The 21,911-nt window shown below is 48.3% G+C and overlaps 1 protein-coding gene across 1 annotated transcript in view; it reads right to left on the reverse strand.

Annotated features, from left to right (window-relative positions):
• Positions 1 to 21,911, reverse strand: part of DSCAM (DS cell adhesion molecule) — a 605,868-nt gene that overhangs the window by 124,735 nt on the left and 459,222 nt on the right. Inside the window, exons 13-16 of the mRNA XM_036849729.1 lie at positions 21,404 to 21,500; positions 20,666 to 20,794; positions 11,446 to 11,613; positions 750 to 820 (exon numbers count right to left, since the gene is read on the reverse strand). Coding sequence (XP_036705624.1) covers positions 750 to 820; positions 11,446 to 11,613; positions 20,666 to 20,794; positions 21,404 to 21,500 — 465 coding nt within the window. The remainder of the gene's footprint in view (positions 1 to 749; positions 821 to 11,445; positions 11,614 to 20,665; positions 20,795 to 21,403; positions 21,501 to 21,911) is intronic.

The following is a 21,911-nucleotide window of genomic DNA, read 5'->3' on the forward strand; positions in this document are numbered from 1 at the left end:
CTGTTTCCTTCACCGAGAAAGTTTTGCTAAGGAAAACACGTCTGCCGGAGGAAACAGCATGCTGAATGGTGTGCTTGCTTGCATTGTGGCTCACGCTTTCTCTCCCAGCAGCTGGCAATGAGCCCTCAGCTCACCAGCAGCCAGTCTGCATCTGCTGGCCGTGCTGGAGGGACCACTGCCTGGGACGGCAGCTGGCCCAGCGCCGCCCCCCTTCCCTGGGTGTGTGTGAGGCCACTGCTAGCTAGGGGCACAGCAAGGACCTCTGTCCTCCCTGCCACTTGGTGGGCTGTCTACCACACCATGATTTGCCATTTAGGAAAAGCAATTAGGAAAAGTTTCCACTGGGACGAATTAACGAGTGCGGTCATGCACGTCCTTTTCCCGATTTGCGAGTGGAGAGCAGCGCTTAGGACACAATCACGATTCAAAGACTAAAAATCAGGCCCCCAAACTTCACTCTCTGTAGATACAGAAGTTGCTGTAAATGTATTCAAATGTGGATACAAATACTGGATTTTAATAAAAGGGCTTTTAATCTAACTCTGCCACATAAAAGTTTCATATGTATAAATTTGCTGTACACCTGAAACCAACACAACATTGTAAATCAACCATACTCCAATAGAAAATAAAAATTAAAAAAAAAAAAAAGGTGTTCATGCCTTGGCATCATAACACTTAACATGAGTGAAATGCTCTCCACCCTCCACGGAAAAAGTGCCGGGAAGACAAGTGTTTGCTGAGTTTACCTTCCAGGTGACCCTGATGCTCTGAGATGAGATGGGTTCCAGGTGAACTTCCTGAGGTGGGCCGTCAGGAGCTGTAAAGACCAAAACCCACAGACCGGTTAGAGATGGGTTCCAGAGCATATAGGAACCCACGCAATAACACGCAGGCCCAGAAGACAGGCCACAGCAGCTTTAGTGGGAAAACCAATTTGCAGAGTCACTGCGTACGTTTATCTCGTGCTCACTCGTTCACTAGAAAAAATAGATTCCGAGGACTCATCCTCGTATTCTTCCTCACCTTGTCCTTGACAACTTGGTGAATAAACCTCAAGTTAATAAACCCGTAAAACAGGAAGTTATAAAACAACATGTCTTTGATAAAACTCTATAGTGGCTGCTGAAGACCCCTCTCGTTCCTTTGGAAGTTTTGTTTAGTGACGTGCACTGGGGCCCCTCAGGATGCTCAGAACTACTTAGGCAAGAGAAAAAAGGCTTCTGAGTCTCTTTGATGGCTTTAGTTCTCTACGCTTTCCAATGGGAAACTCTTATTAACCTGGGGCTGCAGCCACAGAGGACAGACACGGTGGAAGAGTGAAGCAAAGCATGCAACTCACTCCAAACTATTTCCAGTGGTTGCAGGGGGGCCACTTACCTCCCAGGGACAGTCAATCACTAGGTACTAGGGATGTACCCTGTCCTACGTACACAGCATGGAACTTAGAGAGAGGAGACATCCTTGTCCAGCAAGAGTCTGTAATCTAATCAGAACACCGGGCCGAGCACACAGAGAGGAAGACGTGGATACAGCACAGCACATACGCAAGTGTCTTCGGAGAAACGGAAGCAGACAGTAACCCAGGGGTCAGCAGGGAGAGACCCCAGTGGGTGATGACATATTGTCCGAAGGACAGTTTTTCAATCCCTGCTGAGCTACGAAAGGGCCATTTCTGTGGATGTGGAGATGCCAGTTTGCAGAAGGGTGAAGAACACTGGGAGATGAGAAATCAGGAATGGTGAATGGAAGCCAACCTGAAGGGTTTGGAAGTGAGAGGAAGGGGAAGGAGAAGGGTCATTTTAGGGGAGATGCGAGAGCAAGGGAGACACGTTTTCCGTTTTTCAGAGAAAGAAGTTTTGAGTGACACCACAGTGCAGTTGCTGAGTTGGTGGGTGTTTGAGTCTTTCTGCCTGAGTTCAAATTCTTGCTCCCTCGCTTAGTAGCTGGGTGGTTTTTTCCAGGTTACTTAATTTTTCTGTGCCTCAGTTTCCTTCTCTATATAATGGGACAATACAATTTATGTCAGGGTTGTTATGAAAATAGTGTCCTCAGAACACCTAAGCAGTAACGATGATTATTCTCCTCACTGGGTGTTTTTACGGGGGGAAGTTGGAGAAATTCAAATAGCCAACAGAAAAGTTACACTTGCAGGGACAATGCCCCAGCAGAGAAGCGAGAGGACAGAAGCAGGAGGGGAGGCGGTGGCGAGAGGGGGGCGTAGGGGCCAGAGCCGCTGGGATGGGAGGAAGAGGAAGCAAGGAGGAGCTTCGGCAGACCTGCTGGGGAGGGAAGCAAGGTGAGCGAAGACACAGGTACGCTTGCTGCTTGGAGGGAACAGGTTCAGATCTGATAGTCTCTCTTTTCACCGGAATCCTAAGGGGCAAAGTCAGGGGAGAGTACTGGGCACCAGGAACACAGTAGAGGCTTGGATGGTTGCAGTGGTCTGTGGAAAAGAGTGTGCCCTGCACGTGAGAGCACTGACCCACCGGCGGGGGTGATTTCACCAATGAGGACAGTGGGCAGTGGAGCCAGCGGTCCCATTGCGGGGCTTTATGAGACCACTGATGGCTGCGGGAGGAATGTCGCTGGGTGGATTGGGGATAAACAGTGACAACGGGAGAGAAGCAGCGGATGCTGGAATTGTTACTAAGTAGAGTAATAAAACCTAAGGGCCACTCCCCTACATGAAGGAAGAAAGGAGGGGGGCAATTCCACAGTCGGGGCTGGTGGGACTGGGGGAGAATGGTAACATGCGGGTGCAAGAGAGGAAGCCGAATTTCCAGAAAAGACGATTCATTACATTTGAGAAATATGAACTTGAAGGGAAGTGGGGACATTGTACTGAGCTGTCTGCTCAGCTGCTGGAAATGTTTACAAGAACCAGGGAGAGAGTCAGGTCAGCAGGTTGCTCCCTCCTGCCCACCCTGCATCCGCAGTCTAGCGAAGCCCTCCCCGAAATCGGCTCTTAATGTCTCTGTTCTCTGCTCTCCCTGTCTCTGTCCTCACTGGGGACATCGCCTCTGCCCCTGATAGCCTGCTCCAGACCAGCATCTATGCCTGGCCCAGGGGTCAATTTTGTTCCTAAATGTTAATTCTGGTCTTCACTTTACCTCTTTAAAAGGGACATGGGCCCAGCACATGCTTCAAACTTCTTGCCCCTCACACTAACTTTGCCCCTCTCTGAGTCCTGCCTTCCTCTGCAGGTGTCTGTTCTGTGCACCCCACCTCCACGCACCCTATGTCCCAGCCAGGTCCAATATCTCAGGGGAACCTAAACATACCTGCCTCAGGGCAGATCGGAGCCTGTCTTTTGCCTCCATCAGTTTCCTGCCCGTGCCCACAAGCCCCCGCCTCAGCCTGGGGACAGTCTTTCCCTCTTTTCCCAACAGACTTGAAGCTGTGCGGCCTCAGGAACCCAGTCCAGAGAGAGTCCTTGCTTTGACGGGTGAAGCAGCGCTCGGATGCCGAAGCTCAGAGCACACTTCTCCCTCCCCAGCAGGGCCGAAGCTCAGAGCGCGCTTCTCCCTCCCCAGCAGGGCACAGGGTAGCTAGTTTTCTAGGGGTCCTGCAGCCTCTTGGATTTATCGATTCTCCAGGTGAAAAGGCTGTGTTAGCACCGAAGCTAATTTCTGGAACAGTGACCCAGGAAGAGGCTGGCACCCAGCTGACTGCGATCATTGTTATGTGTCTGCACCACATTTCTGCTCACAGGGTCAAGCCCTTTATGCGGGAACATTTCGCTATCAGATCCAAGGAAAGCACGTGGAACAGATTTCTCTCACACACCGAGAGTTCTGTGGTCAGTGAGAAGCATGTGGTTCATCCATTAAAATCCTTGAAAAATTATGTTGAGGTCTGACGGCTATACTGATGCTTGATTATTTTAAATTAATTATGCTAAATCACACTGAACAAGGAACCTGCTCACTAGAAATCAAAGGCATTGTTGGGGCCCCATCCATTCCACATCCTTTGGCCTTTGCTGCAGCCTTTTCAGGGGCATGGCAGGCAATAGTCACAGCCTTCATTTTCTCGTTGAGACATATTCATAATTAAAAACAAAGGTACTAGGAGAGTGTTTTAAAAATGTCCTTGATTCTATCAGAAAACATAAAGTGTGAATTGGGGACAGTTTGTTTTTTCAGTCTGGTCTGGTATTTTATGAAGGTCCCTGTGAAGTGGTGGAGGGACAGTCTCTGACTCCAGGACAGACATGACTCTTTGAAAGGACACAAAACCTTTTTTACTTAGCCTATAAATACTTCTGTGATTTGTTAGTAATTCATTTATTAGTCTGCCTAGTCTCTGAAGTGAATGCACTCAGATCTCCCCTCTCTTAAAAATAAAGTGATAGAAACTATATTAAAGGCAGAGACTAAAAGAATGTAACCCATATACTCACAATGGCACTGTGCCCAATATAATTAGGAAGAGTTTTTGTTTGGGTGCTGAAATTTCTACTCTAAGTTTCTAAAACATTATAAGACAAACCCTTTAAAAATGATATAAAAAATGAGTCTGCTTCGAGAATTTTAGTGTTTTCCTTACAACTCCTGTGCTGTAATTTTTTTTCATGGATCCTCATCTCATTGCAGAAGGACAATTTCTGTAAAATTAGCATCCAAGGCAGATTGAATTCCCAATGCTGACATGATTGAAGATCAACCATTAGGCATCCATTGATTTAACTAAATTTGAAAATTGTGTTGACATTTGACATTTAAGAATTTAATTAATGCTCTTGAATTGAAGCTGTGCTATAAATAGAAAGCATGGTTTTTCTTCTTTTTTTTAAGCAGAATATTTAGCTTTCTCCTGTGGGAAGAGAAGGCTAGAGGTAAGAATTAACGATGAATGTGATTTTCCAAAATACATAATTTCTGCATTTCTACAGAAGCCAAAACCATTCAATCTGTAAAAGAGTAATAAATGAAGACTATAATTTACAGTTCCTAATTTTTGTTCTAGGCAAGGCAACTTCTACTAATTCTGTTTGGCTGAAAATACAGGGATGACAGACCCTTCCTAAGTGTCAAACCCAAGACGGTCCTCTATCCTTTCCATGCAGGGAAGGAACGCCGAGACTCAAGCCTCAACACTCCCCTCTGCCCGCAAATTATTCTCTCCTCCATGTATTGGTCTCCGGGCTTCGCCCAGAGGCTTGCGGCTTAGTTGCTTTTATGGGGCTGGGATAAGCCACCCCAGTGGGAGGCACTCCCAAACTTCTATCTCTGATTCCTCTTGGGGAATTTACTGAGGGCCTACCGTGTGCCAGGTCCAAAACTGGGCAGAGACTGGGCAAAAATGGGCAAAAAAAGGGACTGACGGAAAACTTCATGATCTACAACCACATGCCCATCTCTGATAGAAGTAGTGTGGGGAACGCCCTGGCAGTCCGGTGGTTAGGACTCAGTGCTCTCATTTCCAAGAGTTCAGTCCCTGGATGGGAACTAAGATCCCACAAGCCATGCAGCGCAGCCAAAAAAAAAAAAAAAAAAGCAGCCTGTGGGAGCAGAATGTGCAGAATATTCTTTGCTGGGCACAGGAGACCGAGAGAGAGTTCAGCAAAAATCAAAATAAAACCAAGCACAGTTGACCCCTAGATGGGGAAAGGATGAATTCATTTAATGATTATTTATCAAATAAATAGCTTATTCATTTAAACTGTTATTTATTTAGCACCTGTTATGTGCCAAATGCTGTTCCGGGTGTCTGGGACACAGCAGTGAACAAAACAGACAACTATTCCTGCCTTTGTGGGAGGGACCAAAACTATAGATCCTAAACAAAATAAATCAGCAAATTATATGGTATGCTGATGGCACAGAGTCTATTTTTTAAAAAGGAGAGTGTTAAGGGAGGGAGGGGACCAAGAGTGCCTGAGCAGGAGTGGACTGACATTTAAATGGGAGGGGTCAGGGTAGGACTCATTGAGAAGATGCAACTGGAGGAAAGACCTGACAGAAGTATGGGGGGGGGAGGACATTCCAGACCATTCCAGAATAATTCCAGAATATTTTGGAACATGCCAGGATAGCTGACGGGAATACACGGAGCATGGATGAGGAACAGCAAAGGGGGCAGTGATCTATTTAGGCTTAATTTCCCATGTCTCTAAATGGAAGCTGGAGCAGAACGACGATTACAGAAGCAGGTTGCTGAAGGCTCGGGCATCGGGCAATCCTGGTTCTCAGCCGGCGGACCCTGTGCAGTGGACTGTCTCCTTGAAGAGCACAGATGATGCCACACGGGGCCCTAATGGGCCCCTCTATTCACGTGTCTATTGTGCGTCGATGCCTTTTATCCTTAAGCCCTCATCACATCCCCTCGCCTCAGCCTCCAGCTCAGCACACAGGAAACTCTCCTTCTAGATCAGAGCTGCTACTCTGAATGTGATGAAAGATGAGGCAAAGCCTGTTAACTCAGTCCCGGACCCGAAGGAAACCCACCAGTTCCTTGTGGTAACCCTTCGGTAATCCTGACCTTCCGTCCCCGATGCGTCTGAAAATTCAGCAATTATTCAACACTGAATTTTGCCCCGCGTCATTGAACATTCACGTTCTAGGGGCAGAGTCATCATGAAAATGGTGACGGGATCAGCCACCCCCAACTCGGTCACAGGCACTAAGTGACACGTGACCTTCGGGGCACAGCTGCCAATGGGGAAGCCGGTCTTGGGTGAGGGTCAGCGTCAAAGAAACCCGGCCAGTCAGTGCTCTTCTGACCCATTAGGAGCTAATCTCCTTAATGCTTCACCTTGTCTCCACTTCCTTTCTCGACTTCTCCTCTCTGGGGGGGCTAAGGGTTGCTGAGGGGGGTCGGGAGGTGTGCTAGACATTGATCTGTGCTTCGGGGCTGTCTCCCAAGGTCAAGTGTATCAGAGGGTCTGTTAATACGTTTGTGAGTGTCCCTTGGAAATAACCACACTGTTGTGCGTTTGGAACCATGCTGTTTTCCAACATTAGCTGGGGCTGCTGCATGAGTGGCAGTGATTCCTTCTTCTCTCAGCTTTGCGATGGATGACACAACAGAAATCCAAACCTGAGTTCCCATCGCGGCAAGACCTAAGTTAGGGATCTGGAAACTGTTTCTGTAAAGGGCCAGATCCTGAAGATTTAGGCTTTGCAAGCTACATGCAGTGTCTGTGGCATATTCTTCTTCCTCCTTTTTCTTTTTATAATGCAAAAACTGTTCTTAGCATGAGTGCTGTAAGTGGAATTTACATGGGTTGTAGTTCGCTGAACGCTTAACTGCAGGAAGGATGGATGCTGGTTAACTGGGACCTGTGGTTAGCCTCAAGGGTAACTGCTACCTACCCAGCTCCAGTTGCCAGCTGGGGTGCCTCCCGTGGCCCCAGTTAGAGCTCTGACGGGTGTGCCGTCTCCCTCCTGCCTCCCTCTTTGTCCATCTTCCAGACCTGCCCTGTTGCCTTTCTCTACTTTTCTCTCTTCATGACGCCATTCAAAATTTCAGCGTGGTTTTAATCCTCCATATATTTTCCTCACCACACACACACACACACACGCTGCTCATTGTGTGTATTTCTAAGACAGTCCTGTAAGGCAGGTTTAAGGACGTTTCATCCACATATACTGAGCCGTCTCCCTGTGTCAGACACACATGAGGGGTACAAACATGAGTGGCCCACGGCCCCCTGGAGAAATGATGGCTCAAAGGCTGTTGTCAGAAAGAATTCTACTTGGTGCACTAACACCATCCCGGAGACTGGAAAAGGCACCGCACTAGGGGGGGTGTTTGGCCTGCTTTTCAAGGGAGAGTACAGAAAAGTAGGCGTAGACCTTGAAGGGCTTCCAGACAGGGGCAGGCGCAACTCACACACGGAGGAGGGGGCAGGAAGGGGGCTCATCGCTGATCTGGCCACAGGGAGTCCAGCGTAGCTTCAAGGTAGCGATAGGGTGGGGAGGACCCAGGCCTACACCTCACAGGCTCACTTCCTCAGCAGGGAGGCAGTGAGAGGCATCCTCAGGTGCCCTAGACTTGGGCACTGCATTACCATAAAAACGAGTGGGTCTACGGCTTCCAGAAGCTTCCATCTGGGGATTCTCACTGCTTAAGCGATGACCTCATTTCTTCCGGGAAAGAGGGCAGTAAGGGTCGGAAAAAGTTCTCTCGAGATGGCTTCAGCTCCCTAAAGATGTGCCTTTGGGGATCCTCGCCAGGAGGTGGCAGGAACAATCTAGAGCCACCGCAGGCAGTGCTAGAGAGGGTATCTTTGGTCAGGAGAGCTGCCCTCTGTTTTACGTGAGTCACACATAGGAAAATGACTTTTTGATTTCAGTCATGCAAACCTACACACCAAGACAAAGCCAAATTTCTGCTTTGCGTCTTTCCTTTGCACAAGCCTGACCTTTCCTTGCATTGTCTCTTAGCTCATCTGAAGAGTAAATGACGGGCTGTGGGGCTGCCAGCAGCCAGCACCCAGGTGAAACCCCAAAGGCCAGCCCAGGGTCCAAGCAGGGGGCTCTGCATCCGTCTGTCTGCAGAGATGCCTGGGCGCGGGCTGCACGCTGGTGACCGGTGACCAGGAGCGGCTGTTCACCTGGCCTCCCGGCTGGAGAGAGAAGCGCTGCCATGGCAACTGCCAGCTTCAGGGAGATCACAGAGGAAATGACAGAATAAGCAAGAGCAGCTGCATTGGTCATGGCGATGGGGAAAGCAGCGCGAAATGCACCACCGGAAAAACATCGCTGCCTTGAGAAGGTTGTGGAGATGGGCAGAGTCGGAAAAGTGACTAAAAGGAAGGAGAAGGCTCAGCCCTGAGCCAAAGTTTTCATTTCGGGGCAGCTTATTCTCCCTAAATCCCCAGCATGATGAAATCCCAGGAAATTAGTGTGTTGTTTACATAAATATTTAAATAAGATTCTATTTTTGCAGGAGCCTATTAACACTCATTTCCTACTTACTTCTGAGCAATGCAATGTACTTTCAGAGACTGGGATTTTTTTTTCAATTAGCCGACATGTTTGCGGTGAAGAGGAGAAAGGCATCATTATGTGCATTTTGCTGATGAGAAATCACGCAGTTTCCGAGGGTTAAAAGTGGCTCACTCTCAGACTGGAGCATAACGCTATCCTATCTCCCATCCTTGAAAACAATTTTCAAGAACTGATGTGTTCTAGAGTTGAGAAATGAATACTCATCTGCAGTTCAGGAAAAATAGTAAATGTTAACCTACTTCCTTGAGGACCACGTTGATTGTGCACAGCAAAGGGATTAGATTTTTGCATTTGCTGTGATCCAGCAATCCTACTTCTTGGAATTTAACATAAAAAATAATGTCGCAAACGGGAAAAGATATATCACAAGGACGTTCATCACAGTAGTATTTATGATAACGAAAAATTGAAGAGAAGTGCAAATCAAAACTGCAGTGAGGTACCACCTCACCCCAGCCAGAATGGCCACCATCCAAAAGTCTACAAATAATAAATGCTGGAGGGAGTGTGGAGAAAAGGGAACCCTCCTACAGTGTTGGTGGGAATGTAAACTGGTGCAGCCACTATGGAGAACAGTATGGAGGTTCCTCAAAATAACTAAAAATAGAGCTACCATATGATCCAGCAATCCCACTCCTGAGAGTATATCTGGAAAAGATGAAAACTCTAATTCGAAAAGATACACCCCAATGTTCACAGCAGCACTATTCACAATAGCCAAGACATGGAACCAACCTAAATGTCCGTTGACAGATGAATGGATAAAGAAGATGTGGTACATATTCACAATGGAATATTACTCAGCCACAGAAAAGAATGAAATAATGCCATTTGCAGCAACTTGGATGGACCTAGAGATTATCATACCACGTGAAGTAAATCAGACAGAGACAAATATCATATGATATCACTTATGCGTGGAATCTAAAAAATGATACAAATGAATTTATTTACAAAACAGGAACAGACTGACAGACATAGAAAACAAACTTATGGTTACCAAAAAGGAAAGAGGGGGAGAGATAAATTAGGAGTTTGGGATTAACAGATACATACTACTATATGTAAAACAGATAAGCAATAAGGACCTACTCATAGCACAGGGAACTATTCTCAATATCTTGTCATAAATTATAATGGAAAAGAATCTGAAAGAGAATATGTGTATATATATATACACACAAACATATATATGTATAACTGAATTGCTTTGCTGTACACCTGAAACTAACACCACATTGTACATCAACTATACTTCAATTAAAAAATAAATAACCAACATACCTAAAAATGTGGGGTTTGCTAAAGAAATGGTGGAAGGCAGAATTACATATTGTAGGAAAGTCCTCAAGAGATACAGAAGAGTGATATCTATGCGAAGTGCCATTAATGAAGGTAACAGAGAAGCAGGTGGTGGGAAGGGAGTCAAGAACAACCCCCGTTGAAAGATGCAGCGACCTCTTGTGGAAGTTTAGACATGTGGGGGTGACCCCCTTAATCTTGGTGATTTTGGAACTAGGGGTCTGAGACCAAGCTTCCACCTTCCCTGCAGCAGTAGGGACTCGCTGATTAGCTCTGACTGGGGGCAGGAAAAGAAAAGCTACGTTTGGGGCTGGACACTCTTTTGCCCCCAAAAGCCGAGCCAGGCCATGGTTCCTTACGTTTCCTTCCCCAGAGAAGCCCTAGGGCAGCTTGCATCCTCCTGTGCTGCCAGGAGATGGGCTGGCAGGCAGTGGGCACTGCCACTGCCTAATTGCTCAGTCCTCTGCAAACAGGTTACTGCCACCCCCGGCAACCACGAGTGAACCTCCCTGTTGAAGGGTGTGTGTCCCTGTGTGTCCGTGTGTGCATGTGTGGGTGAGCGTGCACGCGTGCGTGTGTGATGAATAATTTAGTGTGTGATATCAACATATTCACAGGTAGCGCTAGGTGGTAGGATTGTCTGAGCTGCTCTCTCTTCAAAACGCCTACCTCTACCTTCCATGCCTTCAACACAATAAGAAATACTTTGTAATAGGAAAAAAGTGCAATACTCTTGATGATAGAGATATTGACATTTCTAGTCAGTCAAATAACCTGTGCCTCCGTCTCCCCCCTCCCCACCCAGAGAATATTCTTGCCATTTCCTAGTTAAGGGATCCCCCCTCCCCTGACTGCACAGCCACTTGAGCAAGACATAGGCTCACGGTTCTCCTGCCCATCTGGATTCCACGCATCCAGACAAAGGGATTCTAAGAACAGCGTGATTCTTTAAATCTCACCAGCTCGTTAGCCTCACAGGTCTTTCTTTTAAGTCTTAGGTGTGAGAACCTTGACCTAAGTCCTGTTTGAAGAGCACTGCTTTCAAAGTAGGCGGCAGAGAGCCACCTGTTTTTGATGGGGCGTAGAGCTATGGAGAGCAGTCATCAAAGCTGTGACCCTGCGTTAACCACCTGAGTCCCGCGAGCCAGCTCCCAGCCCCTGGGCCCCCGCCGGCCAGACGTACCTGCCTCGTCCGCGGTGATGGACAGCTCGTTGCTGGGCTCACTCTTGCCAATCCGGTTCTTGGCGTACATTCGGATGCTGTAGGTGGAGGAAGGGTGGATGTCAATGATGGTGGCCGAGTTCAGCTGAGGGGAAACATCTTTGGTTCTCTGAGCAGAATCCCAGGAGTCTTTGGGGTTTTGTTTTTCAAAAAAGAAGAGATAGAGATGTGAGTTTTTTCCCTCTGCCTCTGAAAGTTCACAAGTAGGAATTTTTAAAAAAAACAGAAAAAGGAAGAAGAAAAGAAAAAAAAGTGACAACTCAAAGTGAATTCTTAATGCAATGCTGCCAGGGTTCCGGCGGGCTGGCCATCAGAGGGGGCGTGACACCACACACTCGTTACCCACACTGAGGGGGATGGAGGCTGTGGGCAGCTGGGTCCAGGGAATTTTGTCCAAGGCAACACAACAGACCTCCTGGCAGAAATCACAGAGGAAAATAGAAGTGGGGGAGCTCATGCCAGTAAAGTGAAAAACAGCTACTTTCAAGCACTCATTGTACAAGATAATAAAAGAAAGCACGGCTGGGACAACCTTCCACCCAAAAGAAAAAAATCCCTGGTTCTAAAAGGTATTTGAAAGCCAGCAAAGCCTTTAGCCATGTCAGACCCCTTGTTCTCCAAAAGGAGAGTGGCAAAAATGAAACACATAAAAATACATAAAAACTCATCTCAGTCTCCAGCATAAATACTGGTTATCAAATGTACTTCTCAGTTCTAAGTTTTGAAATCATTTTGTCTCCAATCCTTTACTGTAGGAATTATTTTTCAACCACAGCTAATTTTAAAGGCAGCATATGCCTCATACAAAGAGTTATAATGAAATCCATGACAGTGGTGCACCTGCTGGCTTTAGAGCTTCAACCCGTGACGAGCACATCAGCAAATGGTTCTTATTTCAGAAAGGGTTTGGGCAGGTGCTGATCGGGTGCGGGGGTTGAGAGATGATGCTGGGTGTGGAAGAACCAAGATGCCCCTGAGATGGTGGCAGAGAGGATGCTTGTATACTCTCACCCTCCCACCCCACCCCAGGATCCCCTTGCACTTGCTCCCCTGTGCTCATCACACTTGTAAGAATTTCACTGAGAGTCTGTGTCCCCTGTTGGATTCTAAGTCCCATGAGGGCATGGACCACGCTGGCCAGGTTCACTACTGCATCCCCAGTGCTCACACAGAGCCCGACAAATAATAAACGCATGTTTCATAGATGAATAAATAAATGGCACACATACAGACCTCTGGGCCCTCGCAATGACCCCACTCCCTTTCCACATTAACGATGACCATGGAAGTTCAGAGGGCTGCTCTGTCCAAAGGTCATCATAAGGGCAAGAGATTGTCTGCACTTGCAGAAAGAATACGTAGCTTCAAGTATGACTTTGAGTGCTCTCACGTAACAGGGAATAGAGCCTAATGGAAACTAACAACTAATATTCCAACTAAAAGCAAAAGTACCATTTGAGTCCAGAAGACTGAAGATGGAAGAACGTGACATAAAAAGAGAAGATGCTGCAGAATAACAAACGGTGGAAGAACAGAAGGATAGGATTCAATAGAGGGCACATGACAGGAGGAAATTCCATACCAATGGAATCTCGTATAGACAGGAGTCTTGTCCCACAAAGAGAAAGCCAGGCCTTCTGGAGAAGACGTTTAAGACAACAGACAGGAACCCCAGGCACTGCAAGATGCAGAGACAGTTGCTCACCAGCCCCAGGAGGAACCTGACACTTGCCGGCGCTGACGGTTCTGCCCAGGCCGTTACGGAGGCTTCTGCAAGTGACTGAGCTATGGAGACAGGCCATCCTCCCCAAGGGCGTGTCTGTGACGTGGCTGAGGACCTGCAGAGAGGTAGTGATGGCTACCGCCCGCATCCTCCTCCTGCCAAGGAAGTCCTGTGAATAGCCTGTGGGGAGTGACCAAGGCAGGGGTCTCAGGCAGGAAGTGAGTGGTCCTTGGAGAACAGGCTCTGTTTTCAGCTTCTTTCTTGCAATGATTAGACTTGGAAAGAAAAAGATGATGCCCATGATCACGACCGAAGGGTGGATTTTTTTGGCTAAAGATGAAAAGGTTGAGAAAGAGAAAGAATAGGTTATCCCGAAGGGTTTTAAAGTAACTGAATGAAGAAGAAGAAAGTCTAGTTAAATCTCCAAACACACTCTAGCAAGTGATATGGCATCAAAAGAAGAATACAAACAGGGCACTGGCTACCCAGGAGAAGAGTTTGGAAAGGGACTAAAAAATGCTACATCTGATCTCAGATGCAGACGTGCAAACGGGCAGGTCATGGTTTAGGAACCAAGTGTGCTTGAGAATACAACACCGGGCATTAGAAACAGTCCCAGAGAGATCCTGACACTTGGGAAAACGAAACTGCAGATTGAAATACAAATAAAACTAGCAAGAATATACCGTAGGTGAAATAAAGAAACTTCTTAGGAGGAGTAAGTCACAAGCAGAAAGGCACGCCTGGGCATCCAAGAGCTGGAGGGTGCAAGCATGGATGGGGGGAGTTTGGTGAAGACATGAGAAGGAAGAGGAGGGCAAGGAATAAAATGGTCGTGAGCACTGATTACGGGTCTCCTTACCCAGTGAAGGAAGGGGAGGGTGGTTTCTAGACACAGAGAGCACACGTAGCCTCGAGGAAGGTTTATAAGTCACACGAAGAAGATCGTTTACAAGGCGTCTGTTTACCGCGGTGTGGGCTGGGTTAAAGGGACTCGCAGGGGATGCGGAGGTTCCCGGCACCTAGGAGGAGTGGTGAGCATCTGCCTATCGGGGTCAGGAGGGCCAAAGGAGAGGAACAGTGTTTCTGGGGTGTAGACAGGGCTGAAACCTCAGAATAGGGCCCCTGATGGAAGCTGTACACACAGAACAGAGCCTCCGCAGGATCCTTCTGAATCGTCCTTTGTGTCTGCCATTGGGCCCCCCAACTGGGAGTCAGAGGGAAGGGGAATCCGAGCTGTGAGCCATGGAGCTCAGCCTTGGGGAGAAGAGCAGACACTGGGTTTGCGGTGGAAGTCAAGGCAGCGGTCGGAGTAAAGCCAGCAGCAAAGGGAACTCAGGCGCTGGCGTAGCGTCTGCTCTCCGGGCGCTGCTCTAGGCATTTTACAAAGGTGACTTCTGCAGTTCCCAAATCTGTGGGTACATCAGAAACATCTCAGTGCTTTCTGACAACTGTGCTTTCAGACCCATGCAATCAGAATCTCTGGGGGATGGTGCCCCCAAATCCGTGCTTTAAAAATCCTCTCTCTCTGGGTCATTCTGATGCACAGCTAGAGTTTGGACAGACTGCTTTATTCGATTGGGTTCTTACAACATTCTGGTGAAGCAGGGGTTTTTATTTTCATTGTGAAGGTCAAGAAACTCAGACCCTGTTATCGAGCTGGTGAGAAGTGGGGCTGGGATTTGACCTCACCCGCGTTTTCCCCAAGTTCTAGGCTGTCTTCCCGCAGCACACAACCTTCACATAGTCTCTGCGGGATGCCTGATGGATGAGACTGGATTTCAATTTTCCAGGTATCTGCCGGAAGTCTCATGTGCTTAGATGAAAACCTCTGACAAACTTTTAACTTGGCTTCCTGGTGAGGAGGAGCAATGCAGAGAGCTGGGTCAAGTGCCAGGGAGGGGAACTTTGCCAAGAATCACTGTAAGTCCTCTGGGTTTGCAGGAGCTAAGGGTGGGAGAGCAGTGCACGGTCAGATTCGTCCCTTGGTTTAGAGAGGAGATGTCAGAAGCATCTGATGAAAAAGTAGGTAGGATTCCATGACGTGCCCTAGAGAGTCCAGTGGTGAAGAGGACGAGGAAGTTCCTCTGAAATCCCAATTATCCCCCATGGGAAGGACTGGGGGAACCCCAGGAGCAGTGTGGTTGTACTGGGTGCTCGCTGGTGAACCCAGCTTGGGCGTCAGACACCCCGAGTCAGGAGGACGGCAGATCGTCAAGGACAAATGTAAGAGGGTGAACTCGATCTGCAGAAGGGTCGTTAGAGGCCTGAAAGAGTGAGGGCGGCCCCAAGTCTGAGAGACAAAATTACACAAAAGAAGTGCAATGAAGAGGCAGCTCAGAGAGGGACGAGACCCGCTGTGTTGGGCAAGAGAAGGGAGGCGTTGGGACCCAGGGGAAGGGAGGCATCCGGGACCCAAGAGAAGGGAGGCATCAGGACCCAAGAGAAGGGAGGCGTCGGGACCCAGGGGAAGGGAGGCGTCGGGACCCAAGAGAAGGGAGGCGTCGGGACCCAGGGGAAGGGAGGCGTCGGGACCCAAGGGAAGGGAGGCGTCGGGACCCAAGAGAAGGGAGGCGTCGGGACCCAGGGGAAGCCGCTTCTGTTCCTTCTCCTCCACGGAGAAGAATCCTCAGTGAAATGGGGAAGGGGGCCTGAGAGAGGAGGAGGGAGGTGTGCAAGGAGCTAGGCCCGGTCAGTGAGGCCGTGAGGAGAAGGAGAGAGGCACCCCAGAGGGGACGTGGGGACAGGCAGGCTGCCTTCCAAGAGGGGAAGGAAGTAGACGCAGGGGACAGCAGGCCAATCGGCCAGTGTGCACGGGGGGACGAGATGCTGGAAGAGGATGGAAAGGGGCTCGTGGTGTCCATCTGGAGGAGAAGCGGTGGCCACTAGGATCCGAGTATGTGGCAGACAAAGCAACCTGTGGGATTGGGGCTACAGGAAGAAAGTTGAACATTCCAAACGAGGGAGGCGAAGGCTCCTTTGTCTGTGCCCGGTCAGATGACACCAGGGCTGTTGCCATGGGGCCTGACCAGAGCAAGCGGGCCAGGAGATGGTCACGGGAGATACAAGCAAAGGAGCTTGGGATGTTCTGTCTTTCCTGGCAAATGGAAAATTAAGGAGCGTCATCTGTTTTCATATCCTGGAAGGGATGTCATTTGACAAAAGGGTTTAGGGGGTGAGAAGAGAGCCACTGGCTTCAGGTGCAAGAAGTGTAAGAATGTCTAATAGTCCTGGCCAGCCCGAGGCAGAATCGTGCTTTCTCGGGCTGGTGAGTTTCCATTGCTGGGGTTGGTCAAGCACAGCCTGAAGGATCGCTTGCAGGGACCCACTTTGCTAGGAATGTGGTCATACATTGTGTTCTTAGCAAATTAACAGAAAAGTGGAAGAAAGCATCTTTTAGGGGGATGATTTCATTGCCTAAAACTCAGGTTGAGAGTCAACCAGCCAAAAAATGTTTCTTACAAGTCTAATATGTGTGCTGGTCACTGTAGGTGATGCAAGGACATAGCACAGGGTTCCTCAGATGTAGTACCTACCCTGAGGGGTCACTAGATCCCTCGGGGGGACAACTACCCAGCACAGGAGACAGCTATTAAATAAACAGTCACAAGCTCACCAAATGTTCCAAGGCGTACAGGGTGCTCTATGAGTAGAGAAGGGGCATGCCATAAACTGGGTAGTCAGGGAAGGCTTCCTGGAGGAGGTGACATTTAAGCTGTGACTTGAAGGATCAGTTTCTATGTACTCTGCCTATAAATTGCACTCACTTAAATTATGGCTGTACTGTTTATATACTCAAAACTTATTGAGGAAGCAACTAACACATGAAAATGCTAAGACTTTTCCTACAGCAGTGACTGTGATTCCTGCCTGCTACTGATCGCTCCTTCCTCCCAGGCCTTTCAAACTGAAAGTGATGGAGGTCCTGGAGGGCCCTGGTGCAGACCTCAGGCCATGGCTACCTGTCCATGGGCTTTTCCCCAAGGACCCCCGTGGTGCTCATTCTGACCCTCAGATTGCTGGGTTCCAGGACTGCAAGAACGCCTTAGCCATGAGCTTGGCCGTGTGTGTGTGTGTGTGTGTGTGTATGTGTGTGTGTGTGGAGTAGAAGGATGGAAATATATCCCTTGATTCTGACCATCCCCAGCTTCACAGATAAGGAGATTTCCTGCTTTAATTATGTACAGTCCCATCAACTTACACATTTGAAAATGCTGTTGGTGATAAAGGTAATTCTTAGGTTTGGATGGCACGTAAATTAAATGCCACAAGTATTACTGAGCACGTCTTATGTGGCAGGCACTGTGCTAGGTGCTGGGGAAGCACCGAATCAGAGTCCCTGCCTTTGGGAAACTTACAGGAGACGTGGGAGACACTGAGGATCCTGAATGGGTAGCAAGTAGTTAAACAAACACAGATGGTCCTAGAGGCCTTTTACATATAAGCATTTTGGTGCACGCTGGAGTAATACTAAAAGCTGCATTTATTACCCGTTTGCTATGTGCCAGACAGTGAGTTGTAAATGCATTTCCCTTCTCAATGAGAATTCACCAAATATCTGTGGAGTGCTGACACATGTTAGGCCTGTGCTAGGTCCAGGGGAACTGGGCTGGGCTCAGCACACCCCAAGGAGCTCCCAGTCTGGTAGGGCTGACATGTTAATAATCGTCAATCACAACTCTCTGACCCCATTCCCCAACTAGGTCACACTGTGCAGTACCAGGGGTTAGAACTTCACATATTTTTTGATGGACCAGTTAAACCCACAGCATCATAAAAATGTCAGTTCTCCGTTAAGCTAATAAACAAATTTAATGTGATCTCATTAACAATAACAAAAACATGCTTTTATGGAGCTAAACGTGTTGATCCTAAAGTTATGTATGGAAAACTAAGAAAACACTGGAAAGGAAAAGTCACAAGGGTGGACTAGCCTTATTAGATATTAAGACATAAAGCCTCTGTGATTAAAATGGTCTGGTACTGGTGCATTAATGGATAAACCAATGGAGTAGAATAGAAAGTCCAGAAATAGACTCAAGTACATATGGAAAGTTAGTATGTGATAGAGGTGGCATTTGAAATCACTGGGCAAAGGTGGACCTTTTAATAAATGATGATGGGGCAACAGGGGACCCATTTTGGAAAAGATAAAACTAGATCCAGCTCTCCCAGCATACAGAAGAGTAAACTCCAAATGGTTTGGAGATCTAAATTTTGAAAAGAGAGGGAAAGAAACAACATGAGTACTAGAAGAAAAGAGGCTGAATTATTTTATGGCCAGAGGTAGAGAACAACTTTTCTAACTTAACTCAAAACCCAGATGTAATAAAAGAAAATATTGATAAATTTGAAAAACAAATACAGAGTTAAATACGTGACCACACATGATGGCACCTGCCAGGAAAGGAAGGGGAGAGACTGTAGGAGCACATGAGAGGGAGGCCTGGCCGCGAATGTGGACCAGGGATGAGTCCCTGTGGAGGTAACACGAGGAGTGGCGTCTAAGTATCAGGTGGGAGTAACCATAGTAACTGTGTGGTCCAGGAACGGGAGGGCAGTCTTTGAGGGACCCTTGTCACAGTGATGCTGTGGGAGCCCATCTCACAGAGGATGGTTTGGGGCAGGTACAGCTGGTAAGAGAAAGGGCCACAGCTGAGTCAGGACAGGCTGGACCCCAAACCCCTTTGAGAAGCCACTGGACCGTCACCGGCACCTGGAAATGACTGATGCCCCGAAGACAGGGAGGTACCGAGCTGCTCCCCTGAGAGCCTGCCTGGGCACTAGCTCCCAGACCCACAGTCCTTCAGTCAGTGCCCAGCCAGAGAGGCTGGCGGGGTCTGTCCCTCCCTCCGGGGACTCTGCAGAGTGTCCGCATCATGCACGTCTGTGTTTCTGCTGAGTTCTCATTGTTGCCATCAGTTTCCAGGCTGTTCTCCAAGAGAACATGCAGGTCTCACCTAAGAAGCACTTCCTTTACTTCAAGACCTGGATCTCAGAACTTCTCAATCTTGGGTTCCATCCTGACCTGATTTCTTTAGAACGAAGGCAAGGCCTCCTCTCTTCCTCTGGCCCTGGGCAAGCCCGTTGGTCCCGATTCCTGAAAGAGCCCTGCTGGGACCAGCACTGCCCTCAGCTTGCTCACGGGGCACCCTTCACCTCCACCTGCACTGGACCGGCCACATTTCCAGGCGACAGTGTGACTGCAGCCACTGTGCTCCTCTCAGGAGACTTCCTCAGGTCCCACGTAAGCATCAGCTCACTTCCAGGTCTCTGGTTGAGGCTCAGGGGACCCAGCCAAGCCATTTCACCTCCTCCGACGTCTTTTCTTACGCATTTCCAACCCGTGACTTATCGCCAGCCTCAAGCACTATTGCTGCAACCCCTAGTCTTGGTTTGATACAAGTTGTCCTCATCACCATGAATTGCTTTCCTTAAGCCCCACCCCTTAGGCTTTTTCTGGACTTGCTTCCTACTCCCGTCTCACACATTCTCCTGCTCTGCCCCTTGCCTACTCTTACTGAAACATTTCCTCCCTCCTGACCTGCCTTCCCAGCTGCCTCCAGCTTAATTTTTTACTCCAGCTTCAGCTCCAAAGATACTAAATGGGTCACAACGGGGTGCTGTGAAGTAATGCACGGTGCCCAGAGAGGAGAAACAAGGCCACTTTCCTGGCCTCTGAGATTCTGTCAACTCTTCACATGCTGATGCTCTAATTCCTCGTCTCTTTTGTGTCAAAGTCCAGACCAGGCGCCACAGCGGTGGTACCCCACCCTCGGCCTGATGGGTCCTAACGTTCCAAGTGGCCTTGTCATTGTCACTTTAAGATGATCAACAGGCACGCCTGTCGTGGTCCTGACAGCTGGGTCTGTTTCATTTCTGAGCTCCCTGCGAGCCGGCCACTTGCTGGCGCAGAGGAAGCCAGGAGTGTTCGCCTGCATTCGGGCCCCTGGTCTGTCCCTGCACATCCAGGAGGGCCCTGCAGGGTCAGCGCCCATCTCCAGAAGACGTGGCCCTCTGCGCACACCACCACCACTCAACTCCGCCCACAGACACTGAACACAGCTGGTACTCAGGGATTCGGACACGAGGGAAGCAAAGGGAAGCCGGGGAGGTAGAAAAAATAATGACAGGGGCCAGGTCAGGCCGGCAGCAGCCCATGCGGCCATCGGTGGTGACACTGCCAAAGTGGCCACAGGGAGCAATCAGATAGAGGTCCTGCTGGTTCAAAGAGAAAAGAGGCAGGGCTGACCCAACGAAGCCATCTCGACAGAAAACCACTCCCGCCACAGGAAACGTGCGTGTACTTCGTGCAAGGAAAGAGACAAACTGCTAAAAAGAGCCCCCTCTGAGTTTCCCGGAGTCCAGGTTCTTCTTACAGGTAAAATCCATTAAAAAGGCAAAAAATAAAAGGGCTTTTTGAAGCGGAAATAAAGTCGGAGGAAATCAAGGACTTACCTGATTTATTTTTGCATTCAATGTCATAGCCCGTGATGGCGCTGTTTCCATCAAATCCCATGGTCCACCTGAGGGTGATTGTGCGTGCCTTCACATCTTTGATCTCAATTTCAGGAGGGTCTGGGGGCTCTGTGCAGCCAACAGAAAACCCGGGATCAGTTCAGATATTGTTCAGACGTAGACGCTAGTGGAAACGCTGCGGGTGACTCACAAAAGCTTTGTCAGCATTCGACATGGGCAGACGATTTTTTTTACCTGGAAGTATTTTTTTCCCCAATCCCTTTTGAGGATGGAAAATTTTCACTTTTCAAATCTGCCAATTTTCATAGCACTTGTAAAGCTGGACCAAACATGGAAGATTTCAGTGTCACTCTTCTGGTCTGGCCTGGGATCTATTAACTCAAAAACTATTTTGGCCCCAGATATTAAACTTTCATTCGGATCGTCTAGTAAAAGGATCCCTAAAATTGAGCAAGAAGGGCACACTATCAGGGCTGCCCGGTCATCCAAACCCAATTCCTTTACGAACTTTGTTCCCTGGGTTTTGGGGCTGCATCTTGACATAATCATGAGATCTGCAAAATGATGCTTTAGCACCAACTTTGTACAGATTCAAAATTTTCTGAGGACTTGGAAGTGTGACATGTCAAGCTGAGGCCACACAGATTCCCAAGCCTGGGCACACACTTACTGTCCTGAAACAGCCGTGTTTCTCCCCCTAGGCTATGTCCATCCTACCTTGCACTGTGAGCTGAATTATTCCACGGTCCTCCCCATAAGAATTGATAGCGTGACAGGAGAAGAAGCCAGAATCTTCTCTTACCGTTGGCAAAATCTATGAGCAAAGCAGAGAGAAGTCCATCTTACCCAGTAGAACGGAGCGAGGGAACAACTCAAGGGCTTTTGGCTGTAAAAATCTTCTCTCCACTCTCACCCTTCTCCCAGCCCCAAGCACACACATGTACACTCTCACAAACACACACACACACAGGGACACACAATTCTGAGAGCAAATTATTTCAGCACAGTTGTAAATGTGCAGATGGATAGAGTCAATGTAGATGATCCGTGTCAGCTGCCAGCTTGTTAAATGTGTAATTTATGTAGGATGTCACGGTCAGGTTGATATATATTCCCCATATACTTTGGTTTTTTTAATCTCATAGTGGATTTTTAAAGCATTCAAAGCAGCCTTGCCTGAGAAAACAGATCTATAAACACTGCAATAAAGGTCTGGTCTCCCAGG

Source organism: Balaenoptera musculus, chromosome 4 (assembly GCF_009873245.2).
Source record: "Balaenoptera musculus isolate JJ_BM4_2016_0621 chromosome 4, mBalMus1.pri.v3, whole genome shotgun sequence".
NCBI lineage: Eukaryota > Metazoa > Chordata > Mammalia > Artiodactyla > Balaenopteridae > Balaenoptera > Balaenoptera musculus.